General features: G+C 45.1%; 1 protein-coding gene, 2 long non-coding RNA genes and 2 pseudogenes across 3 annotated transcripts; 3 read left to right on the top strand and 2 right to left on the bottom strand.

The window, feature by feature from the left end:
* The first annotated feature begins 3,889 nt into the window (after positions 1-3,889).
* On the top strand, positions 3,890-4,873 carry LOC115414131 (uncharacterized). The gene is made up of 3 exons (XR_003934569.1): positions 3,890-3,932; positions 4,002-4,307; positions 4,813-4,873. It is a non-coding gene; the product is annotated as an uncharacterized LOC115414131 (long non-coding RNA).
* Positions 4,874-5,075: 202 nt separating this feature from the next.
* LOC115414129 (uncharacterized) lies at positions 5,076-7,028 on the top strand. Its single transcript, XR_003934567.1, has 3 exons — positions 5,076-5,133; positions 6,166-6,251; positions 6,731-7,028. It is a non-coding gene; the product is annotated as an uncharacterized LOC115414129 (long non-coding RNA).
* A 10,066-nt stretch (positions 7,029-17,094) lies between these two features.
* Positions 17,095-19,149, top strand: LOC115413836 (myelin-oligodendrocyte glycoprotein-like). The gene is made up of 3 exons (XM_030126950.1): positions 17,095-17,149; positions 18,471-18,824; positions 18,917-19,149. Exons 1-3 carry the CDS (start codon positions 17,095-17,097, stop codon positions 19,147-19,149), a joined length of 642 nt encoding a protein of 213 aa, XP_029982810.1.
* Positions 19,150-22,212: 3,063 nt separating this feature from the next.
* Positions 22,213-22,362, bottom strand: LOC115414438 (uncharacterized; annotated as a pseudogene).
* Positions 22,363-22,959: 597 nt separating this feature from the next.
* On the bottom strand, positions 22,960-23,135 carry LOC115414457 (uncharacterized; annotated as a pseudogene).
* Positions 23,136-26,875: the final 3,740 nt, after the last annotated feature.

The raw sequence follows: 26,875 nt of genomic DNA on the forward strand, positions 1-26,875 counted from the left end.
CTGTGGTGTGTGTGTGTGTGTGTGTGTGTGTGTGTGTGTGTTTGATATCAGTCCTAGCATGTGCTGATGGTCATGTGACTGTCATGATGGTACCTGAGTGTCCAGCTCAGATCAGTGTGAATCCAGTCAAATGTTGCTTTGTTGAATCCTGTCTGTTCCAACAGTGACAGTGTCAGAGCTGAGTTAGAAGGAGGAGCTGACTGGGTCCGTTACTGCCTTCTGTCATAGATACCCTGGGATAAACCAGTGCACATGTGTGTGGTGTTTTCATCAGCCTCAGGTTCTGTCTTTAACTGGTCTGTGTTGGATTTATGGATCAGGATCAAACACATACATGTTGTGCTTCCTCTCAACACACACCAGTACATGAAGAGTCTGAAGCACCTTCACTGATCCACTTCCTGTTTGCCACAGCAGCTGCTGATTCCAGCTCTGTGATTGTATTTGTATTTGAACCTTCATCTGTGTCTCATGTGCTGCTTTGGTATTTAGACGCCGTTTGTCAAAGTCAAAGCACAAACACAGTTCAGACAGATTTGGATCCAACCTGATCAGCCTCAGTTTCCTGTTTGGTTCCTCATGTGGACTGTTGGAGTTCTAATCCCAGTCTTGTCCTGTTTTCATGGCTGTCCTTTTTGTTTTTCTTGCAGGGCTCCTGTCTGAAAACAACAGCACTTCAACAGGTAAGAAATGCAGGAAGGAGGGATGTGAACTGGGCTGAAGCTGAACATCCTGGTTCAGGTGGTTTTCATCTGAACAAACTGGAGCCAATGCAGAGGATTCAGGAAGGATGGGTTTACAGAAGCTCCACTGAGCACGCTCAGCTCCTGTTCCTGACATTTGGACAAGTGTGGCTTTAAAGATCCACAAGTGAAGGAAACACTGACAAACAGGAGCAGACTGAGCCATTCAATTCACTGACTGAATGAATGAGGGATGAACTGAGTCCGTTTGGACACAAAATCTGTCAGTGGGACTGAAAACACTGTTCACACATGGAAACCACATGTGCTCAGTAATCCAGTCCATGTGGTCCACATGGGCTGGGCTGGTTCTGGACTGGACTCTGACTGGTCTATCTTATTTCTACAGAGTCGGTCCACTTCAGGTGGGTGGGAGGAGCCAGTCGTTGTCATGGTGACCTGGAGATGAAACGACAGGATGGAAACTGGAAACCAGTGGAAGGGTTATACTGGTACAGGAAGTTAGGAAACAGAGTTTGTGCAGAACTGGACTGTGGATCTGCAGTTTCACTGAGAGGCAGAGACACTAGTTCAGAAATAGATAATTGGTCGATCAGATCAGACTGTGATGAATCTGAACTGAGGGACTGTTTCACATCTGATTCATTTCTTGATTCACCCCTGGAGCTGACTTGTTCAGGTAAGAGCATGAACACTGAACCCTAACCCTTCCACTGTCACTGTGGGCTCCAGACTCTGTGGACTCTCAGATCCGGGTCGGTCCAAGACTTCAACTCACATTTAATGTGAACTCACACAAACTGATCAATACAATCAATCAACCAATAATATCCACGTCCACAAACAAACAGCTGATGAACATCATGCCACACAGAAGAAACAAACACAAACACATATGAATGTGAGTCCACTACAGTCCACTACAGTCCAGTAAAATCCACTATATAGTCCAAGCCCCAGACCCTGGTCTACTCCAGTCCACTACAGTCCACTATATAGTCCAAGTCCCAGACCCTGGTCTACTCCAGTCCACTAGAGTCCAATAAAATCCACTATATAGTCCAAGCCCTAGACCTTGGTCTACTCCAGTCCACTACAGTCCAGTAAAATACATTATATAGTCCAAGCCCCCAGACCCTGGTGTACTCCAATTCACTACAATCCACTATATAGTCCAAGCCCCAGACCCTGGTCTACTCCAGTCCACTACAGTCCAATAAAATCCACTATATAGTTCAAGCCCCAGACCTTGGTCTACTCCAGTCCACTAGAGTCCCTTAGAGTCCACTTCAGACTCTAGTCTTATTCCAGTCTTTTCCATCTGTGTCCACAGACTCGGTCAGACTGGTCAATGGGTCCAGTGTGTGTTCAGGCAGACTGGAGGTCCGGTCTAACCAGTCCGGGTCCTGGTCCTCAGTGTGTGAAGGACACTTGGACCTTCGTGGTGCCCAGGTGGTCTGTAGGGAGCTGGGCTGTGGGGCTCCTGGGCTCCTCCAGGGGGCGCTCTCTGGAGCAGCGGAGGCTCCTGTGGTGCAGACGTTCACCTGTGAAGGCCATGAGTCTGCTCTGCTGGACTGTGGAAGCTCAGGGGCACAGACCTGCTCATCTGGAACAGCTGTGAACCTTACCTGCACAGGTGGGCGGAGCTTTGACTGACACCAGCTGACATCAGTTCACTCACTTTGAGCTCATTTATCTGTCACTTGTATTTGATCAGATCCTGATGATGTCAGACTGGTGGGAGGAGCCAGTCGCTGTAACGGTGAAGTACAGATCAAACATCATGGAAAATGGAGAGACGTGAGATATGGTTATTATTATTCTGACCCCTGGACCCTGAAGGCAGCAGATGTCATATGTCGTCGACTGGACTGTGGATCTGCTGTTTCTGTGAGAAGGCCTAATTCATCTGGTTCATCTGATCCTCTGTGGTCCGTCAGCCCCATCTGTCTTCTCTCTACACCTGCACTGATGGACTGTGTGAGAGAAGAGCCTTACACTGACTACACATCGACTCTCACCTGTTCAGGTAAGTCTACTGATGATGGTCCTGATTCTGTCCCAGTTCTTCCATGAGTCCATTCAGGTGTGTTTGATCTGAGCTGGGTCAAACCAGACCCAGTCAGACCAGGTCCACACATTGGACAGTTGGACTGAACCATCAAACACATGCAGCTGAATTCAGTTCCAGTCCATGAACGTGGTCACATGACTCTGCTTTCCAACAGGCTGTTGAACAGCTCAGAAGGACTGAGTCCATTAGTTTGAACTGGACTTTGTGTTGGTCCATGTGCTCTTTTTCCAGCTCTATGTGGGTCTGCTGGACTCTGAGGACACCATGGAAACATCACTGACACTAAAGCATGTCCTTAAATGCAGATGTTTGACATGAGCCACATGTTTCCAGTGGTCTGAGATGAACCAGTGCACAGGTCACTGATCAAACCCACTGCATTATGGTGCATTCACTGACCACTGGGATTCTGTGTGTCTTTGAACAGACCCCACTCACACATATTGAATGTTCAGTCTGACTTCAGAATGACTGTGTGTCCACCAGCGCTGACGTTCAACTAACTCTAACCTGTGACTGAGGATCCACAGAGTGGACCTGAGGCCTGTTTGAGTCCAGTCTGAATGTAGACAGCGCCCTCTGTTGGAATCCAGGTCAACTACAGCACACACTCACTGTGTCCTTCAGCTCCACATTCAACACTAAAGGGCCTTTTATTGGTGTGTTCTGTGTTCTGCTGTTTTCTTTGAGGACGTTGTGTCTCTGCTTGAACTGGTCCATGAGTCCAGTTTAGTTCCTGTGTCACTAATGACTGACAGGAGGCTTTGACAGAGTCCACCCTCACACCCCCGTCTGTCCAGGGGCTTTTGTGTCTTTAAACATGTGTGTGTGTTGTTGTGGGTCCACAGACTCTGTCAGACTGGTCCATGGTTCTAGTCGGTGTTCAGGCAGACTGGAGGTCCGCTCCAACCAGTCCTGGTTCTCAGTGTGTGAAGAGGATTTGGACCTGAACGACACCCAGGTGGTCTGTAGGGAGCTGGGCTGTGGGGCTCCTGGGCTCCTCCAGGGGGGGCTCTATGGAGAGGGGGAGGCTCCAGTCTGGACCAGTGAGCTCCAGTGTGAAGGAAATGAGTCTGCGATCCTGGACTGTAGAAGGTCCAGCTCAGCTGGGAAAACCTGCTCACCTGGAACAGCTGCAGGACTCACCTGTACAGGTACCAAGGGGGCGTGGCTTTCATATGACAGTGTGTTTCTGTGACTCATGTCTTTGTGTCTCTGCTCAGATCCAGGTGGGGTCAGGTTGGTGGGACAGCCGAGCCGCTGTGCTGGTACTTTGGAGATCCAACACCAGGGACACTGGAGACCAGTAGCAGACAATGATAAACGCTGGGACCTGAAGTCTGGATCTGCTGTGTGTCAGTATCTGGACTGTGGATCAGCTGTTTCAGTCAACAGAACAGATAATTCTACACGCAGACCTGTGTGGAGGGTCTCAGCTCCTTGTGTAAAGCTGACATCTGGACTGAGGGACTGTGTTGAACTACATGATGACTATAAACGCTCATCTGGTGTGGACGTGGTGTGTTCAGGTACAAACGGACACAAACTGTGTCTGAACTGAATTCTCAGTGACCAGATGGTTCTGACTCTGACGTTTAAAGTTCCATCGAATGAATCTGTTCATTTCATCAGTTGATTATTTTGTCTCAGTTCATTGTTTTTTGGGTCAAATGTGTCAAATATTGACCTTTGACCTTTGGAACGTCCAGATCCCAAATGAACGTCTTCATTTGGACCAGATGAGGCTGAAAACACAAACAGATTTCACATTAGTCTCATTTAGGACCAAAGGACCAAATGTTGACATGTGAGACTGTAAAAGCACCACGTGTGTCCTTTTTTACCCATAATGCCTTTGAAGGTCAGCTGTGCTCTAAATGAGCCATACCTCATGTTTTCATTGGTCAGTGTTCATCCCATCCCAAACTCCTGTGGATCAGATCCATCTGTGTCTCTGAGGAGGATGGATTCTCTGACTGCTTGTTTGTGCTCATGTGTGCTGCTTGGTCCAATCATGTCTCTGTGTGTGGACAGATCTGCTGCCTCAGCCCAACATCTCCCTGTCTGACGGGGTCTTTGAGGTCTACCAGCAGGGGTTCCGGGTGCTGGTGTTCTCCGACTTCACCATCACATGCTCCGTCCGACCACAGTACCCAGGAGGCTCCTTCCAGCTGATCTCTGACACTGAGAAGCTGCTGAACCTCACCCTGCCGGCTGTCAATCACTCCGCCCACTTCCTGTTGTCCTCCATGGGCTACGCCCACCGAGGGAACTACACATGTGTTTATCACGTGGACGTTTATAACCACAGCTTCACGTCGTCTCAGAGCCCCGCCCTCTATCTGACTGTGGGAGGTAGCGTCAGGACAAACACACACAAAACACCCACAATGCATTTGGGTCAAATCAGATTTTTCTATGTTGGTTCATATTCACATTAAATGTGACTGAATGTGACCCTGAAGTGACCCACATGGACAAAAGAGGTCCTGAATTGACCCACATGCACTAAAGAGGTCCTGAAGTGACCCGCATGGACTAAAGAGGTACTGATGGAATACCAGACCACACAGACACACACTGTGTTTACAGAAGGAAATATGGTTTTCCTCCGCTCTGACTGACAACTGGGACATTTGTCACATTTCAATGATGGAAAGGTCGGATAAATGTGACCTGGACGTTCAGACTGAAGTCACATTGAAAATTTGGATCTGATTTAGGACCACACATGAAAGTGGTCTGGGTCAGTTTTAGGACTACATATGACAGTGGTCCGGGTCAGATTTAGGACCGCATATGACAGTGGTCCGGGTCAGATTTAGGACCGGATGTGAAAGTGGTCCGGGTCAGATTTAGGACCGCATATGATAGTGGTCCGGGTCAGATTTAGGACCGCATATGACAGTGGTCCGGGTCAGATTTAGGACCGGATATGAAAGTGGTCCGGGTCAGATTTAGGACCGCATATGACAGTGGTCCGGGTCAGATTTAGGACCGCATATGACAGTGGTCCGGGTCAGATTTAGGACCGGATATGAAAGTGGTCCGGGTCAGATTTAGGACCGCATATGACAGTGGTCCGGGTCAGATTTAGGACCGCATATGACAGTGGTCCGGGTCAGATTTAGGACCGCATATGACAGTGGTCCGGGTCAGATTTAGGACTGCATATGACAGTGGTCCGGGTCAGATTTAGGACTGCATATGACAGTGGTCTAAATGTTCCACTGGTAGAACCTGTCCAGTCCATGTGTTGTCATGTGCAGACAGTGTTTACAGTCGATCTGACTCTAATATTCATCTGGACTTAAACCCATTCTCTGCTTAATTTTCCATTTTCACATTTGGAGCCCAGACCTGATGGTTGGTGTTGTTGTGTTTCAGACTTGGTGACAAACCTGATCATCAGGGTGGTTGTGGTCCACTTCCTCCTGATCATGGGGACCATCTCCCTCTTCTTCTACTGTCGGGTCAGTTCACTACTTTATTTAACTCACTCACACACTTCAATGCTGACATGGGACCAGGGATGGACACTGTTCATCCACCAGCAGTCCACTGTTCAGAAGAATTTGATTGACTAAATTATTAATTGTCTCTTAATCGTCCTTTTCCATGGTGGGATTTGTGCTGTCCACAGTAGGGGGACTGCCTTGAACGAAACTAGACTGTCCACACCTGTCCACACCTGTCCAGACCTCTGGTTTGTCCACACTGTGGCTGGGATATCCGGTCACTGAACCAGATCCTGGTGTTGATGAGTTTGAATGTCTTTATGGACATGGTGGAGACAAACACAGACTGACCTGTCTGTCGGTGGGAACGGTGCCCCCCCCGTGCTTTCCGAGCCGTCCCATGTCAGCATTATTTCATTGATCAGCTGGATTGGGTTCAGTGATTGAATGGACTGTACATGGACTCACACATGATGATGACATGTTTGTTCCAGGCCAGTGGGGGGCGCTTCAGACTGAAGGCACGCAACACACCATGAGAGACACCACCACGGACACATCCACACCAGTGTCCATCCTGCAGAATAGTTGTGTGTTGTTTGTGTCCCAGTCCCAGTTCTGGTCCTGGAGTCCTGCTCCAGTCTGAATGTTCAGTGTGTTTATGTTTCAGCAGTTCCTGGTTCTTCTTGGACTTGGACCTATTCAGTCCTGGGTTAGGGTTGGGGTTCTTGGACTTGGACTCAGACCTGTTCAGTCCTGGGTTATGGGAAATGCATACAAGTGTGTGTAAATAATGCTAATCCATTTGTGCACAGACTACTGATATTCTTTGACAGTGGAAGCTCTATTTTCATAAATATTGGATTTGGAATAGCACGTGGATGTGAAAACTTTTGCTGGTGGAAGGACGTGACATTACCCATGATGCTCTGGTCAGTCCCAGTACTTTATTAGGAATAAACTTCTAGACTTCCTATTGCTAATTGTGCTCTTCTTCATAAATGTTGGTATTGTGGATCTAAAACAATCCCAGCTGACACAAAAACACTAAATGTGTCAGTGGACGGATGTGACATGGTTGTTGTGGATCCCATCATACTGATGCTCTGCAGCCATGTCAGCGTTTACACCAGGGGTCACCAATCCTGGTCCTCGAGGGCCAGTATCCTGCATGTTTTAGATGTTTCCCTCTTCCAGCACACCTGACGGTCATTATCAGGCTTCTGCAGAGCTTGATGATAGGCTTATCATTTGAATCAGGTGTGTTGGAAGAGGGATACATCTAAAACATGCAGGATTCCGGCCCTCGAGGACCAGGATTGGTGACCCCTGGTTTACATTAATGATCCCTGTGCAAAAACTAGGAGCACTATTATTTATTGGATAGTTTATCATCAGACTAAAGAGGAAAGAACAATAACAATATAGAATTGTTCTTTGTGTCTAAAAATGCTTCTTATTGTAAAAGTGTTGATGTAAACAGTGCTGTGTGCCATTCTTCATGTATGTATTGGTGGAACAGAAGCAGGATGGATCAGCACCATACTCCAGATTGAACCTGTACAAATAAAACATGTGATATGGAGGAGAGAATCTGGGAAGAAAAACTGGGGAATCCAAAAGAAGAGAAGATTTGTTTTTCAGCTCAATTCAGTTCAAATAGAACTTGTGCATTTGTGACATGAAAATATAGCATTAATTGTGCTGAAATGGTTGATTTTGGAGCTGAAAACATAGTTCATATGAGCATCAACATGTTGAACAGAACTGAAATCCTGTCCATTTGAACAACTGTCATTTACCAACACAAAGTTCCTTTGGATTCACTGAGACTGATTTAATATGAACACAGACACACAGAAGAGCTCTGACCATATTTTAGCCGTTTGGTAATCCGACAATCCCAACTCGTGCTGCGCTTGAGATTCACAGAAGAGTTCTTTTACCTTTAGGTCCCTTTACTGTCCATTTGTACTAGGACGAATGGCAAATTGGGCAGCTCAGACATGTGGCAGGTCTGGGTTCAGGTAGTTCTTCATCAACTTGTTCTTTTTTCAGATAATAAGCCTGTTTGTCATGGTACCTGGTAAACCGTTCAACATGTAAATAAGAAAACCTCCCTGTTTTCTACAACTTTGCTTGTATGTTATCCAGGAGTCTGTCCTCCGAAAAAAAAGCATTTCTCTATGATGTTTTCTGAAGTCTCTACTTAAACCTTGGTTGGTGTGTAGTGATGGATGTGTTCATCAGTCTGTCTGTCATCGTATATTCTAAGTGATCAATGAATGATCAACAGGGAGGACATGTAGTGGCAAGTTACATCTATTCCATATATCTCTACATACATTCCATATGTTACATAAGGGTGGATGACTTTGTAGTTTATGAGACGGGTTAACCTTTCCAGTGTGTTGTGTCGAAGGTGGAAGGCCAGTCTGACACCTGTGTGGAATTAAAAGGATTCCTCACAGCCTCAGACCTTATCTCTGTTCTGGGACTCCCCGGCACCAGTTCGACACCAGCTCGACACAACATATTTCATTCATTCTTTTCATATAACAGACGCAGACCCAGTGTGATTCCTTGTCTTCTCCTGCAGACTGCTCTAGCCTCTGTTTGACTTTGTACCTTTTGGAGCTCCAATTAAAATTATACTTAAAAGACACTGAACGCCTGAATGACCTTTTCTTCTTTTGAGGACAAATGAGTAGAGTATTATTTTTTCCATAACAACCTACAACCAACACATCATTTCTGTACTGTCTGTGGAGACGCAAATCACCATCTTCCAAACAGTCCAGTTCAAAGTGGGACCGTTTGCTGGTGCAGTGGTCAGACCCCTGGCCACAGCACTTTCTTTCAGCGTCTGTAGCCTTTTTCCCTGCAGTTTCCACAGGTGCACCATGGAAGAGCAGCGGCAGGCGGGAGAGTGGGTGTGCCTTGGAACCAAATTAGGGCATCCAAAACTAATCCAGGTTCCCAGGTGAAGAGCTGGGTTGTTAATTGCCGTAGCTCCTGAGCGCCTAAAGTAAACACACCACAAAAGAAAGCATTTTGGCATTTAGTTTAGATTTGGTTCAAAGTAAAAAACAAAAAAGATGCTGACATTTTAAATCAGATGGTAAGATTTTACTTCAAGCCATGAAGTTACTGCAGTCTAAAATGTTTTGCATACTTTTGTAAAATCTCAGGGTAAAAGCAGACCTGTCTGTATCCTTCTGTCATTTTGGAGAACCTGAATTCTGTCCTCCTCTGCTGCATCTCTGCCTCCTCTCCCTCTCCTCTGTCTTCCTCCACCTCCTGCATTATTTCCTCCTCTTGCACCTCTGTGGACTCCACCACCTGAAACAGGACCTGCACTTTCTCTTCCTGCTCTGTGGACTCCTCCCCTGGTCCATCTCCTCCCCTGGTCTCTCTCCTCCTTCTCTCTGCTCTTTGTCTCCTGTACGCTCTCTTCCTCTTGTCCTTCTCCCTTTTTCTTTTCTTTTCCTTGGTCTGTGCCTCCTCTCTCCTGCCCAGCTCTCATCAGCCTCTCTCAGGACAACGGGCACCTCAGAACTGAGGTCTGCATCAGGCTGAAACAGTGAGAATAGTACAAGTGTTAGCCCCAAATGAACAGGAAGTAACCTGATCTGTTCAGTTTGTAAATACTCTATGCATATTCCACCTATTGCGGCAACTCAGCGTTGTTTTAGAAGCACAAGGTGGAATTCCACGGAAAATGAAGTTTTTGTCGCATCCGTAATGCCAGTGAAATGCCATGGTAAAATAGAATAGAATCTTTATCACATGACACTGACAAGCCCAGATTGTGCAAAACATGGTGTAGATATAATAAAAAATAAAAATAGGCATCTTTAATATAAATAATAGTAAAAAATTCATTCCTTTTCTGAACCCCGCTTTATCCTCACTAGGGTCACGGGGGTCTCTTGGAGCCTATCCCAGCTACATAGAGGTGAAGGCGGGGTTCACCCTGGACAAGTCTCCAGTTCATCTCAGGGCTGAACATACAGAGACAAACAACCACTGTCACATTCACACCTATGGGCAATTTAGATTAACCAATTAACCTATTAGTGCATGTGTTTGGATGGTGGGAGGAAGCCGGAGTACCAGAGAGAACCCACGCAGACACGGGGAGAACATGCAAACTCCACACAGAAAGGTCCCACCCCCCTCGACTGGTGTTGGAATCGAACCCAGGACCTTCTGTCTGTGAGGCACCAGTGCTAACCACTGCACCACCGTGTCGCCCTAGTAAAAAAAAACAACAACACAATATGCAAGGAAAGATAGAAATGCAAAAAAGACAGTGTTCCCTGATTGTGTGTTTGTGGGGAGGGGTTAGTGGTGGTGGTGGTGGTGGGGGGGGGGATAACGGGCCTTGATTGTTGGAGTGGGGGGATTAGCATTCCATGATGGTTGGACTGGTGGGGGGCTGGGGGGTAGCAGTCCCTTATATTACTGTAATTGCCATATGAGCCCCAGACAGAGGTGGACAGAAGTGGACAGAGGTGGACAGAAGTGGACAGAAGTGGACAGAGGTGGACAGAGGAGGACAGAAGTGGACAGAGATGAACAGAGGAGGACAGAGGTGGACAGAGGAGGACAGAGGAGGACAGAAGTGGACAGAGATGAACAGAGGAGGACAGATGAGGACAGAGGAGGACAGAAGTGGACAGAGGAGGACAGAGGTGGAGAGAAGTGGACAGAGGTGGACAGAAGTGGACAGAGATGAACAGAGGAGGACAGAAGTGGACAGAGATGAACAGAGGAGGACAGAGGTGGACAGAGGAGGACAGAAGTGGACAGAGATGGACAGAGGAGGACAGAGGAGGACAGAGGAGGACAGAGGTGGACAGAAGTGGACAGAGGTGGACAGATGAGGACAGAGGTGGACAGAAGTGGACAGATGAGGACAGAGGTGGACAGAAGTGGACAGAGGAGGACAGACGAGGACAGAAGTGGACAGAGATGGACAGAGGTGGACAGATGTGGACAGATGAGGACAGAGGTGGACAGAGGAGGACAGATGAGGACAGAGGTGGACAGAAGTGGACAGAGGTGGACAGAGGAGGACAGAGGTGGACAGATGAGGACAGAGGTGGACAGAGGTGGACAGATGAGGACAGAGGTGGACAGATGAGGACAGATGAGGACAGAGGAGGACAGATGAGGACAGAGGAGGACAGATGAGGACAGAGGTGGACAGAGGTGGACAGATGAGGACAGAGGTGGACAGATGAGGACAGAGGAGGACAGAGGTGGACAGATGAGGACAGAGGTGGACAGATGAGGACAGATGAGGACAGAGGAGGACAGATGAGGACAGAGGTGGACAGAGGTGGACAGATGAGGACAGAGGTGGACAGATGAGGACAGAGGAGGACAGAGGAGGACAGATGAGGACAGAGGTGGACAGATGAGGACAGAGGTGGACAGAGGTGGACAGATGAGGACAGAGGTGGACAGATGAGGACAGAGGAGGACAGATGAGGACAGAGGTGGACAGATGAGGACAGAGGTGGACAGAGGTGGACAGATGAGGACAGAGGTGGACAGATGAGGACAGAGGAGGACAGATGAGGACAGAGGAGGACAGATGAGGACAGAGGTGGACAGATGAGGACAGAGGAGGACTGAACCTCATGGAACATTTCCTGGACAGATAAAACATCAGCTAACTCCCTCCTAACAGCAGAAACACAGATCTCCGTTTGAATGCAGCCAGACTGTGGACTGGTGATGATCAGAATGTGTTCAGTGGTAGAAGTACACAAATGTGTCACATGTCCTGCTTTAAACCCAGTACTTACACCACTACCATCACCAGCTCTGGAAGGCAGCGCCTGCACTGCTCTGTAGGTGGAGCGCTCAGTCTGAATCGAAGAAAGGGGGAGGGACGGGGAGGATCCAACCATTTTTGAGACAAGGTGTGTGTGTGTGTGTGTGTGTGTGTGTGTGTGTGTGTGTGTGTGTGTGTGTGTGTGGGTAATCACTGCCCCCGCAGGCTTAGATTGTAGACACTAGGCATGATGGGTAATCACTGCCCCCGCAGGCTTAGATTGTAGACACTAGGCATGATGGGTAATCACTGCCCCCACAGGCTTAGACTGGAGACACTAGGCATGATGGGTAATCACTGCCCCCACAGGCCTGTACTGGAGGCACTAGGCATGATGGGTAATCACTGCCCCCACAGGCCTGTACTGGAGGCACTAGGCATGATGGGTAATCACTGCCCCCACAGGCCTGTACTGGAGGCACTAGGCATGATGAACAGTTTAATCCAGTTTTTTTCCAGTTTTTTTTCAGCTTGTCCTTTTTCTTCTTGGTTCAGGCCAATGATTGGACGCCTCTGAAACAGTTCCATCTGTTCCACGACCTCAGGACATGTTTTATCTCATGGTTGTTTCAGACGTGAGAAGTTGCTCATTGCCTCAGTTGGTCTTAAATTGCTTGCTGCAGCTCAAACCCATGGGTCAGTGATGTAATTGAGATCAGGTAAAGCCGGTCCAGTTGAACCTGTCAGAGACTGGGCTGAACCAACAAACACTCCTTTAATCTGAGCTCAGTTCAAAGCACAGTTGAGTTTAAACCCAGGTTTAAACCCAGTCAGTGTCCACAGTTCAAGGTGCATCTGTACGTGTGTGTGTGGTCCACATGTCCAGGGTCTAGAGGGCGTCCACTGGTATCAGTCAGTCTATGAGCTGCAGCAGATGGAGGTCTGGACCAACACAGTTGGACACATGCACTGGAGTCAAATCTGTCCAATAGGACGAGTCCACTTCAACAACATCAACCAGCACTTTCAAATCAAATTAAATTTTATTTATATAGTGCCAAATCATAACAAAAGTTATCTCATGACACTTTACACATTGAATTGGTCGAAACCAAACTCTATTTTGAAGTCAACTTCAGCTCAGAACTCAACTCATGGTATCTACAAACCTGTCCGACTAAAACCTGTGTGTCTGAGGGTCCAGAATGTCCACAGATTAAAGTCCAACCTAAACTGGTCTGTATCTGACCAGTTGGAGACATTGGTCTTGTTGTTTCATTCTGTCTGGTGTGTCCACAGAGACACATTCTGTCTGAAAAACACAAATGTCTGAACCAGGATTTTATTCGTACTAGTTCAGATCTGTCTATAGGTTCAGGGCAGGGGTCTCAGACTTGTGTCCTGGGGGCCAAATGTGGCCCACCAAAGGTTCCAGTCCGGCCCCTGGGATGAATTTACAAAGTGTCAAAGCTGTGGAACTCATTTTAGTGTCGGTTCCACATCCAGACCAATCTGATCTACAGTCAAATAATAATTTAATACCTACAAAAAAGAATGACTGCAGATTTTCTTCTTGGTTTGATGTGAAAAAATAATCTTACATTATGTCTGTAAATAATGACAACTTCAAATTTTTGTCTTTGTTTTAGTGCAAAAAATAACATTAAATCCTGAAAAAGTTTACATTTACAAACAACAAAGAGGACTGATTTATAAACAAAATGATCTGTTTTTTTACTGACACTGACTGTCTTTTGCTCTCAAATCTCTTTTTTAGTTTTGAATCTTTTCTTTTTAATCGATGAATAAAGACACAAATGTGTGTCCACAGCTGAAAGGGTTAACTGCTGTTTGACAGGTTCATCTCCATGGTTACAGACTCGTCATGCGTGCATTTGATCTCCATCCCAGTGTGTGCAGATGGTCATGTGACTCCTGATGCTAAGTGAGTGTCCAGCTCAGATCAGTGTGAATCCAGTCAAATATTGTTGGTTTGTTGAATCCTGTCTGTTCCAACAGTGACAGTGTCAGAGCTGAGTTAGAAGGAGGAGCTGACTGGGTCCGTTACTGCCTTCTGTCATAGATACCCATGGGATAAACCAGTGCACATGTGTGTGGTGCTTTCATCAGCCTCAGGTTCTGTCTTTAACTGGTCTGTGTTGGATTTCTGGATCAGGATCAAACACATCCATGTTGTGTTTCCTCTCAACACACACCAGTACATGAAGAGTCTGAAGCACCTTCACTGATCCACTTCCTGTTTGTCACAGCAGCTGCTGATTCCAGCTCTGTGATTGTATTTGTATTTGAACCTTCATCTGTGTCTCATGTGCTGCTTTGGTATTTAGACGCCGTTTGTCAAAGTCAAAGCACAAACACAGTTCAGACAGATTTGGATCCAACCTGATCAGCCTCAGTTTCCTGTTTGGTTTTACCTTTTTTTACATATTACAGATTTCTTCATTGTCATTTGACAGCACAGTGTACATACAGCACAGAGTACATCAAATGAGATTGCGTTCGATGACTAGGGACATCGGGCCGCTGCTCCTAACTGGTGCGCCACCACTGAACCCTTTTCTTCAAAATTTGCAGTGAAGAACAAGACAAAGCAAAGCACAAAGACGTGGACACATGTTGGAATGTTTTCATGGATTTGGAAGGAATACGGGGGATAGGGAAAAAAAAGGAAAAGGCAGACAGCAGATGAGATTTGGGGTTTGGGGCAAGGAAAAGGGTATGTGTGTGTGTGTGTGTGTGTGTGTGTTGTGTATTTGTGGAATGTGTGTGCAAGATAAGAGACACCAGTGGGTCATTCTGTCCTTCAGTTGGTACCAGTTCTTATCAGTTCACTCCTACTGCTGTCCTGACCATGGAAGATGTTTGGACTGCAGGGGGAGTTGATTAGAGAAGAATCTGCCGCTTCCTCAGCTCCCAGGGGAAAACAATTTATGCCATGGGGGAAACTTGATTTCTGCTTTAATTTAGTATAACTTACATTTTGTTCTACCTGGCCTCAGCATTTCTCACTTCCGAGCAGTGAGGTCTCTACACAGTTCGTCTACTTTCTCCTTCAGTCCTGCAGATTGACGGAGCCCCTCCACATTGGCTCTCAGTTCTTCTGCAGTCTGACCCGCGATGGAATCCAACTTCTTATACAAGTCCGCAGCTCATCCGTCCAGGTCTCGCCTCTGACTGCGTCACCGCCCGTTGGAATTCCTTCACATTGTCGCTCACCGCTCTGAAGTGCTTCTCAATTTCGACCGACAGCAGTGGGGTCTCTTTGCATGCTGCTGTTTTACTGATTTTGCGATAGATCAGGGCCATTCCAAGACCAATCAGAAGGTGTCCCGCTATCATAAATCCAAATAAGTAGATGTCTTTGATGTCCTCCACCGACAGAGCAGACAGACAGACCACCCTCCACTTGTCCCAAGTGTCCCAGGTGTATCCGGCTCCAAATGTTCCATCAGGGCAGGCGGGCTCCCTGGGGCCATTCTTCCTGGGTGAAAAAATCATGTCAATTGCGTTGAGTGACCAGTTGATCCACTTCCTGTTTGTCACAGCAGCTGCTGATCCCAGCTGTTTCTGCGCTGTGGTGGGGGCGGAAACCAGACCGGAAAGGCTCATGGAGGCTATTGGTCATTACATGTGTGGAGTTGAGTGGCAACTATTTTTTCAACAATTTTGGAAATGAAAGGTAGGTTAGAGATGGGGCAGGGGTTATTGAAATTGTTGGGGTCTAGACCAGGTTTTTTGAGGATGGGGGTGACGACTGCAGTTTGAATTGTGGAGGAACAGTTCCAGTAGTCAGGGAAAAGTGAGTGATGGCAGATGGAGAGAGGGAAGGCAGGATTTGACTGGAGGCGTGTGTGTGTGTGTGTGTGTGTGTGTGTGTGTGTGTGTGTGTGTGTGTGTGTGTGTGTGTGTGTGTTTGGGGGTGGGGGGGTTGAGACCAGAACAGCAGACTAGATCCAGGGTATGTCCTTTCTTATGTGTTGGAAAGTCTATGGCTTGATGAAATCCAAAACTGTCCGAACAGGAAGAGAAGTCTGTGGTGGGGTTAAGTTTCGATAGTCCATGTGGACATTGAAGTCCCCCAGCAGTATTATGTAATATACATATCTATGTATCCAAACAGTAAAAATAAAACAGGGTAACGGCTGAGACGACGAAACCTAGAGACTGGAAACAGGATCTGGGTGGAGTCGCCCAGCCAGAATTCTTTTTTAACCTGTGAACGAACACCTGGACACTGATAAAAAAAAAAAAAATAGATATTACAACAAAACAGTGGAAAACACCCAAATGATGTAAGATAAGGGAAAGGGCTCTGGGTGGAGATACCACCAAGCCCAAAAAGTATAAAAGCTGGAGACGTGAGGATGCTCTTCAGAGTTAGCCCCGGGGTTTTTCTCAAAGTGTTTCATTTGTGTTCTATGAATAAACACCTGTTTGGCTCTGAAGACTGACTGTCTCAACTTGTCCTTGACTCTACGTGTGAGTTCTCAGTATTTTGTAGGACTTAGTTTATAAGAGTCTGTGGTTCTCCGACTGATGTAGGTCTGAAGGTAGGATGGGAGCAGACCTAGAATAGACTTTTGATATATTGAGATTGATGTTATTAATGTAAATTATGAACAAAAGTGGCCCCAGGACTGACCCTTGTGGTACACCTTTTGTCACGGTGAGTAAACTGGAAGTACAGCCGTCTACCTGCACACTCTGCTTCCTGTCTGTCAGGTAATTTTGAAACCAGCCAACTGCGTGTTTCGATATTTCTGATTTAAATAATCTATGTAAAAGAATATGGTGATCCACAGTGTCCAAAGCTTTTACAAATCAGTAAAAAGGGCTGCACAGTGCAGTCTGTTATCAATAAAATCTATAAAATCATTAAAAACATTAAGTGCTGCTGTAACTGTGCTGTGTCTTTTTCTAAAACCAGATTGAAAGTCAGATAAAATACTATTCTCATTTAAAAAGTCCTTCAGCTGATCACTAACCAGAGACTCCAGAACTTTGGCCAGGGCGCAGAGCTTGGAGATGGGCCTGGAACTGTTTAAAACCATGGGGTCTCCCCCCTTGAGCAGAGGTGTAACTAGGGTAGACTTCCAGATGGAAGGTATGGTGTCAGTGACCACGGATAAGTTAAAAATATGAGTCAAGGGTGGGGCAATAAAATCAGATGCTAACTTTAAAAAGTAAGGCTCCAGTTTATCAGGGCCTGCAGCTTCTGCTGTGTCTAAGAGCCTGAGGGCTTTATGCACCTCAGAAACTAAAATGGGGTTAAAATTAAAAGAAAGTCTTGACAGAACCTGATACTCAGATTTAGTGGAAAAAGGGTTAAGAGTGGGCTTTAAATTTGTAGGGTTTAAAGACTCGAATAAATGCCCTGAGGCAATAAAATGTTCATTAAAACAAATAAGTATTTGAGCTTTATCTGAGATTTTTTCAGAGTCTTTAACAATGCATGGTGGTAGCTCAGAACCTTTACTATTTTCAGAAATGGATTTGATGGTTTTCCAGAATTTAGAGGGGTGATTTAGATTCTGTGTGGTTTGTGATAAGAAACAATAGGCTTTGGCTTTCTTGATTTTGACAGTACAAGTATTGCATAGTTGCCTAAAGGCTAACCAGTCTGAGTTTATATCTGTTTTCCTGGCTTTAGCCCAGGCCAGGTTGTGCTGGTGGAGGAGATCTGAAAGGTCTGGGGTGAACCATGCATTATTTCTGCCCTTAACTCCATACCACCTAAATGGAGCGTGCTTATTAGCAATGTTATAAAAACCATCATAGAGACACTTCCAGGCAATATCAACATCGGCTCTAAGATCAATTTTGGCCCAGTCAAAAAGAAATAAATCATGAGAGAAACCTTGCTCTGAAAAGTGCTTCATGTCACGTTTATAAATGACACGTGGCCTGGTTTGAGGTGTTTTTATATTTCTCACTGTTGCAACAACACAGTGGTCACTGACGTCGTTGGCAAATATTGAGGCAGTTGTGTATTTATGAGGAGCATTTGTTAGAATGAGATCGATTAAAGAGGATTTTTCTGGATTTTTCTGGTTTAGTCGAGTTGCACTGCCTACCAATTGGAAGATGTTCAGGGAGTCGCAGTGGGATCGAAATTCATCATTCATTCATTTAACTCTATTTAACTCAATTTAACTCTATTTAATCCTATTTAACTCTGTTTAATCCTATTTAACTCTAGTTAATCCTGATAAAATTGGTTGTTTTTTGTAAATATTCCCTCATTTTGAATTGAATTGAATTGATCAGATTCCTTTGAGGTCTGGACTTTAACTCCACAGAGTGAAGGTCATGAATCCTTCAGATGTAATGAGGCCTTTAAATGAACATCAGTCCTGCCTGGTTCAGTGACCCTGACCCTAACCCTATCCCAGACCCTAACCCTGACCTCTGTTTTCCTCTTTCAGGTGTTAGGTCCATCTCAGCCGGTGTTGGAGATGATGTCACACTGCCATGTAACACTTCAGATGTTGTGAACTTTGAAGACGTTGCTGTAGAGTGGACCAGACCAGACCTGGGTCCAGATCACTGCGTCTTCTTCTACAGAGATGATATGCCTTATCCAGATATCCAGCACTCATCCTATGAGGACCGGGTGGATCTGGTCCACAGTCAGCTGACGGGTGGAGACCTGTCAGTGGTTCTGAAGAACGTGACGACAAACGACTCTGGAACGTTTGAGTGTCGTCTGAGCCAGGCGTCTGACAACCCAACAAAGGGACCCATCAGCACCATCATCATCCTGAAGGTCTCAGATCCAGGTGAGTTCAGTGTTTCCTCTGAGTCTGATCAAACATCAGCTGATACTGTGACCTCTGACCTCTGACTGATCAAACACCTGGATGTTCTGCAGGTTCCTCTGGAAACAGGAAGGAGACAGGAGACGAGGGAGGACATGAGGACAGTGGTAACCTCGGACTCACCACTGGTCTGCCGGTCACTGTGGTCATCGGGGTCACTGTGGTCATTGGGGTCATGGGGGTCATCGGGGTGGTTCTTCTGGTGTACAGCAGAAGACGAGACATGAGACGACCAGTCAGCGGTCACAGTTGTCCTGTTGAAAGCAGTGGAGACCAGGAGGACTGATGTTCCACTGTGTGTGAGTCAGTGGAGGCCATGGTCTAAACGTGCCACGTTTTGGTTTAACATTTATTACCTCCGCCAAGGAGGTTCTGTTTTTGCTGGCGCTGGTTTGTCTGTCTGTCTGTGTGCAAGATAACGCAAAAAGTTATGGATGGATTTGGATAAAAAAAAATTCAGGAAATTTTGATACTGGCAGAAGGAACAAATGATTACATTTTGGTGGTGGTCGGGGGGGGGGGGGGGGGTCTCCAAGTGCTTTTCTAGTTTATCATTTTTTGGCGCAGCTTTAAATTATATTGAACATTAGAGTATTCCATTTCAGAGGCACAAAGCATGTCCAACACCCCCCCCCCCCCCCCCCCCCCCCCCCCCCACACACACACACACACACACACACACACACACACTCCTGGTTCTACATAACAGACGTAACGATAGTAATAAAAATAGCAAAGGTACTCATAGAATCAAACAGGTAAAATAAAAAAAAGAAAAGAATAGAAAAACAGCCTAACAATAGACCAATCTGCTTATTCACAAACACAAGATATGGACATGTAGTGTTATTAATATTATTACAGAGGACACCAGCATGTACAGCACACCAAACAGGGAAAAAAAGGTGTGTATGGGAAAACTGCACGAAAAGCATTTTTTATAGTTTAGTTCAGGGCTCTCCAACTCATTTTCTTTCAGGTTCCACATTCAGCCTGATCTGATCTGCAGTGGGCTGGACCAGTAAAATAAGAACAGAAGAACCGATAAATAATGACTTTGGTTTAGAGCAAAAAAAAAATTTTTTAAATCCACTGGTAAAATATGAAAATACTTACTTTTATAAACTATCCAAACCTGAAAAAACTGAAATTTCTTAAGAAAAATCAGTGCAATTTTAACAGTATTCTTCCTCCACTTCTCATTAGTCCATGTGCATTCTGGATCAGATCTCCAAAGACACTAAACACTGAGGAACAGGAAGAAAAGAGTTCAAACTGGACTGGATTTTCTTTAGACATTTCAGGTTGTTCATATTTTTTCAGGTTATTCACGTTTTATTGTTAAAGGATAGCTTGGAAATGTGAATCTTTTCATAATTTAATGTTATTTTTTGCACTAAAACAAAGACAAATATTTGAAATTGTCATTATTTATAGACATAGTCTATTTTTTATTTTTTTTCCATCAAACCCAGTAGTAAATCTGCAGTCGTTCTTTTGTGTGGGTTCTTCTGCTGTTATTATTGGACTGTAGATCAGATTGGTCTGGATGTGGAACCACAACTAAAATGAGTTCCACAGCCTGGACTGTGGAATTTTTGCACTTTGTAAATTCATCCCATGGGCCGCATTGGAACCTTTGGTGGGCCGCATTTGGCCCCCGGGACGCATGTTTGACACCCCTGGTTTAGAGTGTCTTTAGTGTTTTGAAGTATTTAACCTCATAGTATTTGAAATGTTGATTGCTGACCTCTCAAACTGTATTGAATCTTTACCAAATTTTTAAAAAAGCATGAGGTCGTTAAGCCTTGAGGATGGTTTTGGGGCATATGTTGATTGTCCATCCAGAGTATTTGTGTTGGACCTGATAATGCTGAGAATGCAGAAATGCTCCACGTTTTAATCCATCTGCACTTTTAACATTTCATTCATAAAAGTATTGGTCTGATCATGAACATGGAACAAAGCAGAGTCCACTGTAATAATATGAAAACACTGATTTCAACATAAACTCCCCAAACGAGCGTCCGATCAACACACAGGATGTAAACAGACTGAAACAAAAACGTGAACCACAGAGACAGAACCACTGGGGAAAAAAAATAAAAACAACCTAAATCTAGAACCAGAGCTGCTCCCATTTTAACGTCTGTTTGATTCAACATTTCTACAGTTCCTTCAACCACAGGAGTGTCTGTGTTTCCTCCAGGGTCTGTTCTCTGACTGGATGATGAGCTTGTCTGTGGACCAACCAAATAATAAACCAAGTATTTCCGATCAATGGCATTAATATTTTTAGCTCGAGCTGTAATAACAAGCATATACGCAATGAACTACATGAAAAGAGAAACATTTCCCCCAGAGGTAAAGCATTCTGGAACTCAACTTTCTCTAAAATTGAGTGGTCAAAAACATGGACAATACCAAATAAATACTGTATTACAAACAAAATTAGAATTATACATCTCCAGATTTTACATCACGTATTTCCCTCCAACGCTATTTTGTCTCAATTTTCTGACGTGGAAAAAATGTGTAACTTTTGTCATTCTTGTCGTGAAACTACTCCACACTTATTGTATGTGAACACTCTTCTAACTTCTGGTCTAAAATTGAAAAATTTATCTAATCTAAAAGTAATGAAAAAATAACTGTAACATCTCAAAATGTAATTACATATTTTGAACATGACATTCGTGATTTAGAATTTGTTGTAAATTTGATCATTTTATTTGGTAAATTTCATATACACAAAATAAATATACCAGAATACACCCACATTTTCAAATCTTTCTGATGGAATTTGAAAAATATATTAAATCATTAGAATTTATCTTTAACAAAAAAGCACTAGCACCCTGGAAATGTATAAACAGTTCTCTAAAGTAGACTGAACTCTGATATATTTGTTTATTTTTGTTTTTATACTATTGTTTGTCTATTGTACTTTGTGCCTTTATGCATTTTTTCTTACATTTATTTGTTCAAATGCTTTTTCTTTTTGACATCTTGATGTTTGTTCAAAATGTATATGTCTTATACACCCAAATATTTTCAATAAAATAAAAAACAAAAAACAAGCATTTCATCCCACCTGGTCTCAGAGCACCGATTGAATATCCCATATTTCTACATCTAGACGTCACAGTATAGGCATTCAGCTTTGGGTTCTCAGACTGAACTGCCAGGCCTCGTACCTTCTCCATTCGTCCACTGCTGTGAAAAGTCACATCATAGTAACGGGAAACAGTTCTGCTGCAAGCAGTGTCTCCTCTGGTTTGATCTTCAGGCTTTCGAAGAGAATGACATGTCCAAAGTAGACCCTTTCTGGAAACGCTGCTTCTTTGTCCTTGAACTCAAATCTCAACATGTTCTTCAAACCGGCTGGATCTCCCACTGACTGCGTCACAGCCAACATCATGTTACCAGTGCAATGGTTGAGCCTCGCCCTGGGTGAACCACCTTCTTGATCACGGTGTCTCCCCTGCCAGGTAAGTATGAGGCACAAGCGCGCCACAAAAGGGGGTGTTTTACAGACAGGCCCAGCTGACCTATGGCGCCCATCATTCCCAAAGCACAGTCTGAAAGCACCATCGGTGAAAATAGTGAAAAACACCAAGGAATTCGCCCACGAGGCTTTTCTCCTCCTCCTCCCGCACTGACTGTCGACAGTTGCGCCCTCTGATTGGCCCAGGGCCCCGGTAAAGAGACATGGTTTTCCAAAGCCTTACTTGTCTTGAAACTACCGGGCGAAATCTTACCTAGCCAGCATGGGCGGGCATTTAGATATCCCAGTGGAAACTGACGTTTAAGCCTAATCAAAAGGGACCATCCCGTTTGAGCCACCACCCTGTGGGGTGCCATTCGGGGCCGAGAAAACACACTCAGCGGTCCAGGTAAATCTCGGCCCGGGCAAAGTGAAACAGAGCGGCTCAATGTTTCAGAGACTCCCTCCCACTGTTTGTGAGTGAATTGAGAGGCAGTGGTTTAACCAAAGCCTTTTCCAAGGAGACACACACACACACACACACACTACATTCGTGTTGACATCTCGCGAGAGCAACAGCTGACTCTTACCATTTGACATGCAGAGAGAAAGTGTTGCACCGTTCCTGGAGGTACTGCAATACCAGGTCGATGCGTGGAGCGGATGGAGCAAGCCCGTATTCCAGCTCCCTGATCCAAAAAGCAATTTAATATATGGTCCCCGGATAGGGGACATATCAGATATTAAACTGATAAAAACACTTTTTTTTTTCCTAGAAATTTTATTCGATAAAAGTGTATTACAGAAATAATACAAAAAAACAAAAAAAACATCCCATTAAGGGCACATGTTGAATACAAAAATAAACCAAACATATCCAAATAAACAGCTGCTTTAACAAAACTGAAATACTGTGCCTTTTCTTAGAGAATATCTACATTTTTAAAAACAGAACAAAGAATAAATAAATAAATACAGTACAATACATGACTCTTTTCAGAAACATCGGAGGCTCTGGGAATATTATTTTCCATCTGTCTTTGATTGTATCCCATCCCCACCTTTGTACTTCAGATAAACATATCTTAATAATGTCCAGTTCAATCCATTTTACAATTCCATATTCAGTCCATTTGTAAGACTCCTTCATGAGTGATTGTCTGGCGTTCCACAGTTTTGCTTTTGTAATGGAGATCAATGTGATTAAAGGAAAGATGATTCTTCTGTATCGTCTTCATATTAAAATAAACCACTGTGTCATAATTCAGAGTCTTCAAACAGTCAAAACACTGTTTCAGTAAAACCCACACAGATGATGCAAAGTTTTATTCCCATAAAACATGACGTATGGTCTCTTCAATAGAACACCTTTCTCTGGGACAGTATTTAATATTGTGTGCATATAGGATAGATCTGACTGGAAGTTTTCTGTGTAAAACTAACCAGTTCAGATCTTTCAGCCTGGTGTCCAGTCCTTTGGTCTGAGCTCTTATCCAGCTAGCAGGAGCTATTCTGAACTCTGGTGGACTCAGTTGTTCCACCACGGTTTCATACAGCAACCGCTGTTTTTTTAACCATTCCAACATTTTTACATTCAAGCCATTTTTTGGACCAAGACACAACATACTGGAAATGTTTAGGAATTATTTCTGCCTTTGGAGTTCTATTATCCCATTTAGTTAAAAACATGAAAGGGATAGTGAGCCAGAATTTCAAAAGGACTTGACATTTATGAATATAGTTTGTGGACAACAACCAACAGATTTCAGAAAAGAATAACACATCTAGTTTCTAAGTAATATTAATCTCTCCCTCCAGCTTCTATACACTGATACACTCTGTCACATTTTATGTATTCAAAACCTCCCCAAAAGAAATTAAAGATCTGTTTCACGAGCAGTTTTCTGATGGAAAAAGGCATAGGAAATACATTCGCTGAATGTAACAAGGCTGGCAAGATGTCTGATTTAACAAATAAAGCTTTAGCAACATAAGACAGATGTCTATTCTTCCACAAACCAAGTTTTTTATCAACCAAGTTTAACTTTTTGGTCCAATTCCAAAAACTGTCTCCCTCAGGGTGACCAAAAGTGACACCCAGTACAGTCATGTGCCCCTGACATAAACTATACTCACCTATAGGATCTGTTCTCCAATGCCATTCCCCCAGATATTTGTATAATGTTTTTTTCTTATTGATTTTTGAACCTGAAGCACAGGAGAAATTTTCAAGGGTTTTAAGAACCTCTTGTGCACTGTTATCGTATGCTAAATAAAGTATTGTATCATCTGCATATTGTGATATCTTTAAAGTTTCACCTCCTGGCAGTTTTAAGCCTCGTATGTTATTACTAGCTCTAACTGAACAGGCTAATGGTTCTATGTACAGAACATACAATAATGCAGACAGTGGGCATCCCTGACGTAGCCCTCTTGTTTGTTTCATCGGTCGACTGCGGTTTCCATCAACATTCACACGACATCTTAAATTATTATACAAAATAGACATCCAATGCAAAAATTGAGATCCAAACCAAAAGCATGTAAAGTTCTCATGAGAAAGGAGTGGTTAACTCTGTCAAAAGCTTTTTCGTGGTCTAAGCTGATGCAGATAGCTGATAAATGTCTGTCTTTTAAATATGCCAGAACATTCCTGTGTAACTGAACATTCCAGGATATTTTCCTTCCTTTCACTGCGTTTGTTTGGTCTATCCCTACAATGTGAGGCATGGCGGTGGCCAGCCGGTTGGTCATGGCTTTACTCAAGATTTTATATTCCACACATGGCATTGTTAAGGGATGATAATTTGCGAGCAGTTTAGCGTCACCTGTCAAACCGCCGGCGCACCTACTCTTAGAAATCCAGCCTTTTAACTACTTATTTCTTGCCTTTCAACGCTTACTCACTTGAACCCAACCTCTTAACCGTGTCTTTTTAACTTGACGCCATCAACGAAAACCTTCATCAGGGCAGGTCAGTATTGTAAGTGGATCCTTACCTGTGGCTGTCACCGACCGCTTCCCGCACTCTGCCTCTGGTATCTCGCTGCTACCACCGTGGCGTCATCCACAACACCCGGAGATAGTTCTCTTGTCCAAGCCAACAAAACCCTGGTAAAGGCTTACCAGACAATCGCAGATCTCAAAGAGGAAATACTGCGCCTCTCCGCAGAACTAGCAGAGAAAAGTGCCCAGCTCTGTGGTTTCTCCAGCCGCCTTCCCACACTGTCCAGTCTGTTCCTGAAAAGCGCAGAGAAGCCCAAAGCCTCCTGTGATGATACGGTGTTATGGGATCCTTCCTCTGCCTGTTCTCACCCCCCGTGTTCTACACCCTGGTCTGAAGTGGTGATTCGTGGCCGCAAAAAGAACACGAGCAAAGACTCACTACCGCCGACCATCAGCACATCAAACCGCTTCGGCGTCCTGTCCGTGGAGGATGCTCCGGCTCCCCCCACCGCGGCTGGTGTGCCCCCCATCCCACCTGGCTCTGTCCGGGAACCGGCTCCTGCTGACTCCATGGCTGCCACCGAGCTGATTAAAGGCAACGGTCCTAAAGCCGGTCCTCCTGTGAAGCCTCCGTCCCAGGGTCCCCGCTCCTCGGCCCGACACCGCCTCCTCCGAGAGGCCCTCTGCCGTCACTCCAACAGTCCACCCGTGGAATGTCCACCTGAAGAGACCAGGGACCCCTCACCCTCAACATCATCTCCTCGACCACTTTTCCCTCCAACCACCGTTATCCTCGGGGACTCCATCCTCCGTCATGTCCGTTTCTTTAACACCACAACCAAGTGTTTTCCTGGTTCCACCGTCACCTCCATCCTCCATGAACTCCCTCAGCTGCTGCTCTCACTGCCGTCCACCGTTACCCGGATCATAGTTCACGTGGGCTTCAATGACACTTCTCTTCAACAGTCCGAAGTGACGAAGGTTCATTTTAAAAACCTCTTTGATAAACTGAAAGGATCCGGGAAGGCTGTTTTCATTTCCGGGCCCCTCCCCTCCTTTGCCCGTGGTGTGGGCCAGTTCAGCCGACTCCTCAGCCTGAACACCTGGCTCCAGTCCGCCTCTGCTCTGAACGGCTTCAGTTTTATTGATAACTTTAATCTGTTCTGGAACCGCCCCTCCTTCTACAAGTCCGATGGTGTCCACCCCTCTAGACTAGGCAGCACGGTCTTGGCTCAAAACATCCAACACGCTGTCCTGACCAAAACCACACCCACACCAATGTGACTATGCCCTCCCTCTTCTGCTGCAGTCACCTGCTCCCCCTGCTGGTCACATCTAATATCACCACGTTCAGAGTCTCCTATAAAATCTGTAGTGAGAATAAACACCACCCCAGCTGATCTGTCCTCCTCTCCCAGGCCCTCACTGTCCACCTGTCAACTAACCACCTCAGTGAATTCCTCTTCTCCTTCCCCATCTCCAGCAGCCTACACCTCTGCCTTGCCCTTCCCCATTCCTGTCATATCCAGGTCTCGTATGGGGTTTCACTCTGCTAAAAGGCATCGTAGGTGGTTGACAC

The sequence above is a fragment of the Sphaeramia orbicularis genome, chromosome 22 (genome assembly GCF_902148855.1).
Source record: "Sphaeramia orbicularis chromosome 22, fSphaOr1.1, whole genome shotgun sequence".
NCBI lineage: Eukaryota > Metazoa > Chordata > Actinopteri > Kurtiformes > Apogonidae > Sphaeramia > Sphaeramia orbicularis.